The sequence below is a fragment of the Rhinoderma darwinii genome, chromosome 1 (assembly GCF_050947455.1).
Source record: "Rhinoderma darwinii isolate aRhiDar2 chromosome 1, aRhiDar2.hap1, whole genome shotgun sequence".
Taxonomy (NCBI): Eukaryota; Metazoa; Chordata; class Amphibia; order Anura; family Rhinodermatidae; genus Rhinoderma; species Rhinoderma darwinii.
Genome location: NC_134687.1, coordinates 299,708,719 through 299,721,691, shown reverse-complemented (window position 1 = coordinate 299,721,691; position 12,973 = coordinate 299,708,719). Strand labels below are relative to the sequence as shown.

Sequence of the window (12,973 nt, the reverse complement as noted above, 5' to 3'; positions counted from 1 at the left end):
CCCTGTTGTGTGACACATCTGGAAAATTGTATGTGGCGATCATAGTTAATTTCAGAAGCTCTGGTTGCTCCAGATCTCAAAATCCTGTTGTTTTTTTTTGTCCGCAGGGGGAGTGTGCGGAGGTCAAAACTGGCATGCGGTACAGACCTCTCCTGGGGCCTAATGTGGCAGTCCGGGGGGGATACTGGTTGGGCCCCCTTCCCCTCCAGGCGGGTCACGCTCACACCCCTTGCCACCGCGATTGTTACACAGCTGAGTGGCGCACTGCTTCTGCTACACTGCGTTCGGCCTTGTTCACACTACGTTGAAGGCGTATGGCAGAAGGACTCTCACCTTATACCTCCAAAGTAGGCTGAAACGTATCACAATGTATATGTATACGGTGGGATACGTCACCCATGCAGCCCCCTCTATATAGCTAGCTAGGAGTGCAGTGTATAGAACTACATACAGTCCTCTATGCAACCAACTCCCTCCACACGCTACAGCAGATTGTTCATATGACGCCACGGCTCCCCTGATGTCCAAAATCATGACGCACTTCAGTATTGTGATCGGATCTATGTTGCAGTCATATCAATTATTTATATATAAATTGTATGATTTAATTATTTTCAGCATAAACATTCTGCTGGGGATTTTCAGTTGTTGTGATCGTATTGGATTCTGGATGAAGCCTGGAAATGATTCTGCGGTCTCGTACAATTCCAACCCAGCCTCCAAAAGAGCCTAATACGCCAAGGAAAAGAGCAGAAAGTATCAATGTCCTGACCCCACAGCCTATGAGAAGGGGACTGCGAAAGGTGAGCATTTAAGAGCTCTGCTGCCTGGGTGAGATGGTATCGCAACGTTCTGCCACTAGGGAAATAAGGTGATGACTACACCCAGTTGTAGACCTCATACAAACAACCGTATGCAGGGTCTGTATCGCACGGATCCCAAATACGCTGCCAGTATCTTGCTATGGGTCATAATTTATCTCTGGTTGACACTGATTTTTACACGGAGGTACAAAGCGGCTTTTAGAGCTTTCTCCAACACATGCCGTATTATGCATAGTTGCCAACATTTGAATTTTTTTCCAGGGCCACTTAGGGTGTGGTGTCTTTGGTGGGTGTGTCTTATGGGGGCGTGACTTATCGGATGGGTGGGCGTGGCTTTTCAGAATTTCTGCATATAAATAAATGAACAAAAATGTCTGCACTAGTTTGGCTGACAACTACAATGGTGCCCGGTATCTCTCTCTGGTTATCTGATTGTTTACAGGCAGGTGATGTCTCACTTTATCACTGGGGCTAGGTGATATGTGCTGACCACTACTGGTAGCGTAAAAACCAGCATATATAGTGCAATACTCCGTGCCCCTTGTAGATGGTGCTCCACACACTGCCCCTTGTAGATATTGCTAGGCACTGCTTCCTGTAGATAATGCCACAGTGCCCCCTGTAGATAGTGCCACACATCCCTTTTGTAACTATTTCCCAAGCCCTCCCTTGTAGATAGTGCTTCACAGCCCCTCTTGTAGATAGAGCCTCACAGCCCTACTAGCACTCTGCCTGGGACTCCAACTCTGCTCCTGACATCACTGTCCATATATGGACAGTGATGTCAGGGGCTTCTCCAGAGCACTATTCTCAGAGCAGAGAGCGGGCCACGTGTCTGACACCCCTGCTGTAGATAATGCCACATACTCCCCATGTAGATAATGGCACCCCCCCCCCACCCTGTTGATAGAGCCAATGTTGCTCCCTCTAGGAAGGGAATCCCCAGGCAGAGCTTCACCGTTGCTCTGGTCGTGGATTCCGCTGCAGGAGGTGCCCTGACGTCAATGCCCTTATATGGACAGTGTAGTCGGGCTTCTTCTATGAGCGGAATCCCCGGCCAGGGCATCGGCAACGCTTTGGCCAAGGATTCTGGCGCTCCAGGAGGAGTGAATGACAAAGCAGGAACCTGGTAGTTTCCTGCTCTGCCATAGTATTAAAATGTATCTGCGTCCTGAGGACGCAGATACAATTGAATGTAGCGGTTGCCGGGAGAAGTCCCGGGACAGTAATTTGCCGGGACTGTCTCTAAAAATTCGGGACAGTCCCGGCTAATTCGGGACTGTTACCAAGTATGTATTATGGCATGCCTCGTGGAGGCACCATGTAGCCACACACAAAGTGCAATATGGGTCTTATGAGGCCTTAGTTAGTTTATGAAATATAAACAGTACAGATGGAGTTGCTGTACGTGAGGTCTCCTATATTAACTGCAGCATAGTACTCCATAGTAATCCAGTCAAAATGATTCCTGATATATCATAGATGCATGTGAGAAGGTCACTTTGAAGATTGTGACCTGCAACCATCACTGATTTCCAAAATGAAAACACTACAGAGCAGTCCCCTTTAGCACTACTCCTAGATATGCTACTGAAAACGTGCTAAGCAAAGGTTTCATCTAATCCATGTCGGTGTGCTTCGAATGTTGTCACATTTAGGGTATGTTCACACGCAGTGGTTTCAGACGTAATTTGGGCGTTTTATGCCTCGAATTACGCCTGAAAAAACGCCCCTAATATGCCTACAAACATCTGCCCATTGCTTTCAATGGGAATTACGATGTTCTGTTCCCACAAGCCTTTATTTTACGCTTCGCTGTCAAAAAACGGAGCGTAAAAAGACGCTCCGTAAAAAGAAGTAGCATGTCACTGAGGCGTTATTTGGAGCTGATTTTCCATTGAACACTATGAAAAACGCCTCAAAAAACATCTGAAAAGAAGCCTCAAAAGAACCTCCAAATTTCATTCTCCGCTTCAAAAACGCCTGAAAATCAGAGGCTGTTTTCTCTGAAATCAGCTCCGTATTTTTCAGACGTTTTTTGTAAGGCTGGGTTCACACGACCTATTTTCAGACGTAAACGAGGCGTATTATGCCTCGTTTTATGTCTGAAAATATGGCTACAATACGTCGGCAAACATCTGCCCATTCATTTGAATGGGTTTGCCGACGTACTGTGCAGACGACCTGTTATTTACAGCTGTCAAACGACGACGCGTAAAAATACAGCCTCGTCAAAAGAAGTGCAGGACACTTCTTTGGACGTTTTTGGAGCTGTTTTCTCATAGACTCCAATGAAAACAGCTCCAAAAACGGACGTAAAAAACGCAGCGAAAACGGCGCGAAAAATGCGAGTTGGTCAAAAAACGTCTGAAAAGCAGGGTCTGTTTTCCCTTGAAAACAGCTCTGGATTTTCAGACGTTTTTGGTCACTACGTGTGCACATACCCTTAAGCGTGTGAACATACCCATAGGGTATGTTCACATGTAGAGTCAAAAACATCTCAAAATACGGAGCTGTTTTCAAGGGAAAACAGCCCCTGATTTTCAGACGTTTTTTGAGCAAGTCGCGTTCGTTTTTTACGGCCATTTTTGGAGCGGTTTTCATTGGAGTCTATGAGAAAACGGCTCCAAAAACGTCCCAAGAAGTGTCCTGCACTTCTTTTAACGAGGCTGTAATTTTACGAGCCGTCTTTTGACAGCGACGCGTAAAATGACAGGTCGTCGGCACAGTACATCGTAAAGCCCATTGAAAGTAATGGCCAAATGTTTGCCGGCGTATTGGAGCCGTTTTTTCAGACGTAGTTCGAGGCGTAAAACGCCTCCATTACATCTGAAAATAGATTGTGTGAACCCAGCCTTAGGGTATGTGCACACGATGAGAGGCTTTTATATCTGAAAAGACAGACTGTTTTCAGGAGAAAACAGCTGCCTCGTTTCAGCCGTAATTGCTCCTCGCATTTTGCGAGGCTTCTCTGACAGCCGTAAATTTTGAGCTGTGCTTTATTGAGTTCAATGAAGAACGGCTCAAATTACGTCTGAAAGAAGTGTCCTGCACTTCTTTTGACGAGGCTGTCTTTTTATGCGTCGTCGTTTTGACAGCTGTCAAACGACGACGCGTAAATGACAGGTTGTCTGCACAATACGTCGGCAAACCCATTCAAATGAATGGGCAGATGTTTGCCGACGTATTGTAGCCCTATTTTCAGACGTAAAACGAGGCATAATACGCCTCGTTTACGTCTGAAAATAGGTCGTGTGAACCCAGCCTTACAGTAACAGAAATCTGTGAGCAGCGCCGAAGGGGATAAAACATTCTGTATACTTGGTTCTGGAAGTCAGTGATGGTCCAGGATAAGATCTCCCAATGAGAGATTCTCAGGTTGGGGTCGAATCCACATTTAGCAGTTCTATCACGGTTTTGACCTGATTTTCTGAATATCTCCCCAAATGCTATGTTTGTCCAAACCCTAGAACAGAGTTTCCCTACCTTTTCAGGCTTGAGGCACCCCAGGAAAAAAAAAAAAAAGTTCTCAGGGCACCCCTACCTAAAATTGTTTACAAAACGACAAAAAATGGCTAAAAACAAGCACTACACTCTTAGGCCGGATTCACATAAGCGTGTGCGTTTTGCAGCCGCCATCATTATGACACTCCGTTTGGATGTTTGTAAACAGAAAAGCAGGTGGTGCTTTTCTGTTTTCATTCATAGTTTCACAGCTGTTGCTCGAATCATGCTCATCCCACGGAAGTGCTTCCGTGTGGTGCGCGTGATTTTCACGCACCCATTGACTTCAATGGGTGCGTGATGCGCGAAATACGCCCAAAGAACGGACATGTCGTGACTTTTTCGCAGCGGACTCACGCTGCGTAAAAATCACGCAACTGTCTACACGGCCCCATTGATTAACATAGGTCCGTGCGACGGCCGTTGCACGGACATATATCCCGTTCGTCTGAATAAGCCCTTAGGGTATGTTCACACAACGTTTTTTTGTAAGGCAGAAACTAAAAATCTGCCTACAAATTCATTGAGGGTATGTGCACACACACTAATTACGTCCGTAATTGACGGACGTATTTCGGCCGGAAGTCCCGGACCGAACACAGTGCAGGGAGCCGGGCTCCTAGCATCATACTTATGTACGATGCTAGGAGTCCCTGCCTCGCTGCAGGACAACTGTCCCGTACTGTAATCATGTTTTCAGTAGGGGACAGTAGTTCCACGGAGAGGCAGGGACTCCTAGCATCGTACATAAGTATGATGCTAGGAGCCCGGCTCCCTGCACTGAGTTCGGTCCACTACTTGCGGCCGAATTACGTCCGTCAATTACGGACGTAATTAGTGTGTGTGCACATACCCTTAGGAATTTTGAGGCAGATTTTGAATTGACAGCATTGTTTGACTTTTTTTTGCTGTGTTTTTTGCCCACATTTTTTTTAAGCCGTTGAAGCGAATGCAAAAACCGCAGACAAAAAAGCACCAAACGAGCGCCGGAGGGTTTTCCTGCCTCCTATTAATTTCAATGGGAGGTCAGAGACGGAAACCACTCGAAGACCATCAGCCTCCCACTCACAGTAATGACCATCAGCCCGCCACTCAGTAAAATGACCATCAGCCCCCCACTCACAGTAAAATGACCATCAGCCCCCCACTCACAGTAATGACCATCAGCCCGCCACTCAGTAAAATGACCATCAGCCCCCCACTCACAGTAAAATGACCATCAGCCTCACACTCACAGTAATGACCATCAGCCCGCCACTCAGTAAAATGACCATCAGCCCCCCACTCACAGTAAAATGACCATCAGCCTCCCACTCACAGTAATGACCATCAGCCCGCCACTCAGTAAAATGACCATCAGCCCCCCACTCACAGTAAAATGACCATCAGCCTCCCACTCACAGTAATGACCATCAGCCCGTCACTCAGTAAAATGACCATCAGCCCCCAACTCACAGTAAAATGACCATCAGCCCCCCACTCACAGTAAAATGACCCCTCAGCCCCCCACTCACAGTAATGAATATCAGCCCCCCACTCACAGTATAATGACCCCTCAGCCCCCCACTCACAGTAATGACCATCAGCCCCCCACTCACAGTAATGACCATCAGCCGCCCGCTCACAGTAATGACCATCAGCCCCCCGCTCACAGTAAAATGACCATCAGCCGCCCACTCACAGTAAAATTACCATCAGCCTCCCACCCACAGTAATGACCATCAGCCCCCACTCACAGTAAAATTACCATCAGCCCCCCACTCACAGTATAATGACCCCTCAGTAAAGAGACCATAAGCCCCCTCCAGTAAAGGGACCACAAGCCTCAGCCGCCCCCAGTAAAGTCACCATCAGCCTCTGCCCCTCCAGTAAAATGACCATCAGCCCCCTCCAGTAAAAGCACCATCAGCCTCAGTCTCCCCCCCCCCCTACAACTACCAGCATTTCCAGGCTGTTATTATGGGATATCAGAGGACATTACAGAGAGGAGGTATAAGAGGAGAGAACTACAACTACCAGCATTTCCAGGCTGTTATTGTGGGATATCAGAGGACATTACAGAGAGGAGGTATAAGAGGAGAGAACTACAACTACCAGCATGTCCAGGCTGTCATTATGGGATATCAGAGGACATTACAGAGAGGAGGTATAAGAGGAGAGAACTACAACTACCAGCATGTACAGGACGTTATTATGGGATATCAGAGGACATTACAGGTGGAGGTATAAGAGGAGAGGACTACAACTTCCGGCATTCCCCTGGCTCCATTTCTCACACAACTGCTAACAAACTAAAGAAAAAAAATACTTACCCTGCCCAGCGTTAATGGCTCCTCCCCCTCGTCAGGCTTCTAGTGGGAAGCGGTGGGCGGTACTCGTAACAGACGTCCGTGCGTCATGTCTGCTACAAAGTCGGGGGCGGAGCTTGTAGCAAAAAAATATATATATAATTTGTTTTGTTGCAGTGGATGAGCGGAGTGCCGCGGCACCCCGGGACAGTTCTCGCGGCACCCCAGGGTACCGCTGCACCCCGGTTGGGAACCACTGCCCTAGAAGATCGTTTTGACTAGATGCCCCTTTTAATTTTAATCTGGTAAAGAAGTGGTTTCTACACCTTGCTGATCATGTCTTAATTTATTAGGTGCAGTTGAAGTCACCTGCTGTTCAACCTGCAGCCCTTAGGGATGATGCAGTGACCCCATCCAGCACAAAACACACTCTCCGCCAGGCCCAAAACGTACAAGATTCTCTTGAAGATGAAGGTAAATAACCAGTTCAATTCATCAACCAGTTTTCAGTAGATATATCAAATTGCCGGGTTGGTTTCATGTTGGATCAACATATATTTTGATATCGACAAAAGAAAATAGACCCACACTACGTGCACAAAATCCCCTAAATTAGGCCCCATGCACACAAACGTAAAAATGCCGTAATTACGGGCCCATAGACTTCTATTGGCCACGGGTATCTCCCCGTATGCTTACGAGAAGGTGTCCGTACCGTTGAAAAATATAGAACGTCCTATTATAGGCCGTAATTACGGCACGGGCAGGCCCATAGAAGTCTATGGGGCTCCCGTAATTACGGGTGACTACGTGTGTGCATCCGTAATTACGGGAGCGTTGCTAGGCGACGTCAGGGGATAGTCACTGTCCAGGGTGCTGAAAGAGTTAAACGATCGGCAGTAACTCTTTCAACACCCTGGACAGTGACTTCCGATCACAATATAGATCAACGTGTAAAAAAAATAGAAGTTCATACTTACCCAGAACTCCCTGCTTCTTCCTCCAGTCCGGCCTCCCGGGAATTATGTTTCAGCCCATGTGACCGCTGCAGCGGTCACATGGACTGCCGCGTCATCCAGGGAGGTCGGGCTGGATGTCGAAAGAGGGACGCGTCACCAAGACAACGGCCGGGTAAGTATGAATTACTTTTACTTTTACTACGGAAAGGGCTGCCCTTTCTCTTTATCCTGCACTGATAGAGAGAAGGGGCTGCAGCTTACTGCAGTGCAATTTTGCAGTGAAAACATGCCAGTAAATACGGGTGGAATACTGGTGACACCGGACCCGTATTTACGGGCACGGGTCCGTAAATACTGGTGCAATACGGGTCGAATACTTGTGACCAAGAACCCGTATTTACGCCAGTATTTACGGGAGGAAAAAAATAAGTTCGTGTGCATGAGGCCTTAGGCTGGGTTCACACGACCATGTTACGTCCGTAATGTACGGAACGTATTTCGGCCGGAAGACCCGGACCGAAAATCGTGCAGGGAGCCGGGCTCCTAGCATCATAGTGATGTACGATGCTAGGAGTCCCTGCCTCGCTGCAGGAAAACTGTCCCGTACTGTAATCATGTTTTCAGTACGGGACAGTAGTTCCACGCAGAGGCAGGGACTCCTAGCGTCGTACATAACTATGATGCTAGGAGCCCGGCTCCCTGCACTGTGTTCGGTCCGGGTCTTCCGGCCGAAATACGTTCCGTACATTACGGACGTAACATGGTCGTGTGAACCCAGCCTAACAGGGATAGTAGTCCAATTGAGATGGCGCTCAGCAGGGATAAAAAGGGAAATTTAAAAAATATACAAGTCCATGAAGAAGGCAAGTAAGTTCACATCAGAGGTACGTCAATACAACAGGTGGCAAGGGCCGTCTCAAAGATTCGAAGGCCTTTGAGTGCGCCAACTTGTTTAACGTCTTCATGGACTTTAATATTTTTATCTTCTACAGAGTCACGAAAAATTTAACCCACACAAAAACAAACTAGTTGTTAAATTCGTGTGTACCACACATGGGGGGGGGGGGGATTTATTAATATTTCTACGCCAGTTTTCTGTCTTCGAAAATTTGCAAAAGTCGTCATTTACGGGTCAACCCATCAGATCTACTATAATTTACGCCAGAAAGTGGCGTAAACTATAGCTAAAATCGACACCTGCTCCTAGTTCTATATCAGTAGACCTGTAACATGGCAGCTTATGGAGTGCCCAGACATTGTCGTATTTTATAGATTTAGATTTGAAATAACCGTAAATAAACACAGACCTCTGTCCGCACCTAGAAGGGCACTACCTGTCTATGGTATAATACAAATATGCCACTTCTAATTTAACTGGTATCTTGAAAAGCTGTACACCTAGTGTATATATACCATTCACATTAATCAATGTATTTAAGTTTGCATGAAACAAAAACGCTGCAGAATATCCTCCAGAGGATTCTATGTGGAAAATCCACAGCATTTACAGTAGCCGCAAGCTGGATGAGACTTAGGGTATGTTCACACGGCCTATTTACGGACGTAATTCGGGCGTTTTTGCCCCGAATTACGTCTGGAAATAGCGCCTCAATAGCGCTGACAAACATCTGCCCATTGAAAGCAATGGGCAGACGTTTGTCTGTTCACACGAGGCGTATATTTACACGCCGCTGTCAAATGACGGCGCGTAAATAGACGCCCGCGTCAAAGAAGTGACCTGTCACTTCTTTGGCCGTAATTGGAGCCGTTATTCATTGACTCCAATGAATAGCAGCGCTAATTACGGCCGTAATTGACGCGGTGTTCAAGCGCCTGCACATGCCGTTACGGCTGAAATTACGGGGATGTTTTCAGGCTGAAACATCCCCGTAATTTCAGCCGTAACGGACGCCCTCGTGTGAACATACCCTTAAACAAATCTCATCCACGCTGCGGAAAAAAATCCGCTGAGATAACGTACATAAAATGACCTGCTGTGCGTTTTTTGTTTGTTTGATCTGCAGCATATCCATTTATGCTGTGAAATCAATGGATTCAATGGAAAGTTAAAAGCCGCAACAAATAGCAAATATTATTCCCCTTGGCATTGTCACAGCGACGGCTCTTTGTTCACTGGGCTTTTTTTCATGCAGCCCGGCCTTCTGGGTTGACGTCTAATCACATGTGACTGCTGCATCCAATCAAGGGCTGTAGCTGTCACAGGAGGCCGGGCTGCATGGAGGGACGCATCTGTATGGCAACGACAGTGAGGTAATTATTGGCTTTTCTTCCCCAACTCTGTTTGCCGCAGCGGCGATTCCAGATGAAAATCTGCAGCCCAGTTTGGTGTGGTTCTTCGTCCGGAATTCCCTGCGGGTTCTAGGTCGGATATGCTGTGCACTTTTAGGGTATGTTCAAACGGCTTAGCAAAAAACGTCTGAAAATACAGAGTTGTTTTCAGGCGAAAATAGCTCTTGAGTTTCAGACGTTTTTGTAGCAACTCGCGTTTTTCGCGGCGTATTTTACGGACGTTATTGGAGCTGTTTTTCAATGGAGTCAATGAAAAACGGCTCCAAAAACGTCCCAAGAAGGGACATGCACTTCTTTTTCGCGGGCTTCTTTTACGCGCCGTATTTTGACAGCAACGCGTAAAATAAAGCCCCGTGGGAACAGAACACAGTAAAACCCATTGAAAGCAATGGGCAGATGTTTGTAGGCGTAATGGAGCCGTTTTTTCAGGCGTAATTCGAAGCGTAAAACGCTCGAATTACGTCTGAAAACAGTGCGTGTGAACATACCCTTACGCAGCATTTCTGACTTTTATGAATATACCCTTAGGGCTAGTTCAGACAGAGTATTTTGGCGCTGTTTTTGACATGGAAATCGCATCTGAAACTATGCCAAAAAAAATTCAAAATGGCCTCCTATAGATTTCAATGGGAGACGGAGGCGTTTTATTTCCTGGATAAAAAAAAACGCTCGTGGGAAAAAGCGACATGCCCTTTGGGCATTTCCGTCTCTAACCTCCCATTGACATCATTGGAAGGCAGAGATCGCGTTTTTGGCAGCTGTTTTTGCCCGTGGACACGGGCAGAAAACACCGTAAAAAACGCGGCAAGTGTTCGGCCGGCAGGTCAAAATCTGCCTTAAAATTCCTGAAAGAGTTTTGAGACAGACTTTTCCACCTGCAAAAACTCTATGTGAACAGGGCCTTATAGTTGACCTGTTTGTAATAAAGTAGCATTTACTCCTCTAAGCTTGTTTTACAACCTTAAATGATTATCAACAACTAGACGCCAATTTTCAGCAGAAGGGCTATAGTGCTAACAAGTAGATGCTCTAAAGAACCTGGTGTAGAGAACCAGAGATCGTTATGCAGGCAAGGAAACCGTCCGCTCTATTGTCCATCGATGTGTTCATTTGACCCAGCCAGCTGTGAGAAGGACCAGGAACCCATCTATCTATAAAGAATTGTATGTTGCATTGATACCATGATCTGTGGTAGTTATCTCAAACCTGTGGCACTCCAGCTGTTGTGAGACTACAACTACCAGCATTGCTTATTGCAACAGTTGTTATTGAAGTTATCCATTCTGTTGCATCACAACAGAATGGATAGCCGATTACTCAACATTCATCTATCTGTCAGATAATTCAAATCTATTGCGGCCAGTAGCCCTTACTGAAGGTCACTGTCAAGTAGATTTATTAGTCCATTTCCAAAGACACCAGGTGGCTACTGCTACTATCTTATATATTGACTACTATCTTGGGTCAATAAAATGAACCGAAACCTTCCAAAAAATAAATCTGGCTAGTCATCAGACTAGCCTGCCCCATATAAGATATAGTTAGGAGAGATCCAAGAATACACAAGAACTCTGATTAGCCAAACTGAATAGTATTTATTTATTTATTTTGGCTAATAGGAGACAGAACCTGTCCCTATACTATGCTGCCTGTATATAGACTAAGAATAGATTTCTTAAAGCGGATCTGCCATCAAATCCCCTATTTGAAAATGATGAGTTAATAAAAGGTGGGTCCCCCATTAGGGACTCTCATATATTAGTCAGCATCCTATATTAACTTAACACCCAAAAATTGCCTCAATAGAATAATTTGGTCAAACACCAAACTCATAGTTTAACCCCTTCCCTCTTTAGCCACTTTTGACCTTCCTGACAGAGCCTCATTTTTCAAATCTGACATGTGTCACTTTATGTGGTAATAACTCCGGAATGCTTTCACCTATCCAAGCGATTCTGAGATTGTTTTCTCGCGACACATTGCACTTTAAGTTACTAGCAAAATTTGCTCGATATGTTCAGTATTTAATTGTGAAAAACACCAAAAATTAGCGAAAAATTGCAAAAATTAGCATTTTTCTCAATTTAAATGTATCTGCTTGTAAGACAGGCAGTTATACCACACAAAATTGTTGCTAATTAACATCCCCCATATGTATACTTTAGATTGGCGTCGATTTTTGAACATCCTTTTATTTTTCTATGACCTCACAAGGCTTAGAACTTTAGCAGCAATTTCTCACATTTTCAAGAAAATTTCAAAAGGCTATTTTTACAGGGGCCAGTTCAGTTGTGAAGTGGTTTTGAGGGCCTTATATATTAGAAACCCCCAAAAAGTCACCCCATTTTAAAAACTTCACCCCTCAAAGTATTCAAAACAGCATTTAGAAAATGTCTTAACCCTTTACACATTTCACAGGAATTAAAGCTAAGTAGAGGTGAAATTTACAAATTTCATATTTTTTTGCAGAAATACATTTTTAATAAAAAAATTTTTATAACACAGAAGGTTTTACCAGAGAAATGCAACTCAATATTTGTTGCCCATTTTCTGCAGTTTTAGGAAATATCCCACATGTGGCTGTAGCGTGCTACTGGACTGAAGCACCGGCCTCAGAAGCAAAGGAACACCTAGTGGATTTTGGGGCCTTATTTTTGTTAGAATATATTTTAGGCACCATGTCAGGTTTGAAGGGCTCTTGCAGTGAAAAAACGGTAAAAATCCCCCAAAAGTGACCCCATCTGGGAAACTACACACCTCAAGGAAATTATCTAGGGGTGTAGTGAGCATTTTGACCGCACAGGTTTTTTACAGAAATTATTGGAAGTAGGCCGTGAAAATTAAAATCAACATTTCTTCAAAGAAAATGTAGGTTTAGCGATTTTTTTTCTCATTTGCACAAGGACTAAAGGAGAAAAAGTACCGCAAAATTTGTAAAGCAATTTCTCCCGAGTAAAACAATACCCAACATGTGGTAATAAATGGATATTTGGACACACGGCAGGGCTTAGAAGGGAAAGAGCGCCATTTGGCTTTTGGAGCTCAAATTTAGCAGGAATGGTTTGAGAGGCCATGTCACATTTACAAA

At 45.3% G+C, this 12,973-nt stretch overlaps 1 protein-coding gene across 1 annotated transcript in view; it reads left to right on the top strand.

Moving 5' to 3' along the window:
* Positions 1-963: 963 nt before the first annotated feature.
* Positions 964-12,973, top strand: part of LOC142746274 (CTD small phosphatase-like protein 2-A) — a 67,068-nt gene continuing 55,058 nt past the window's right edge. The window contains exons 1-2 of the mRNA XM_075854907.1: positions 964-1,008; positions 6,970-7,090. Of these exons, the coding sequence (XP_075711022.1) occupies positions 964-1,008; positions 6,970-7,090 (166 nt within the window). The remainder of the gene's footprint in view (positions 1,009-6,969; positions 7,091-12,973) is intronic.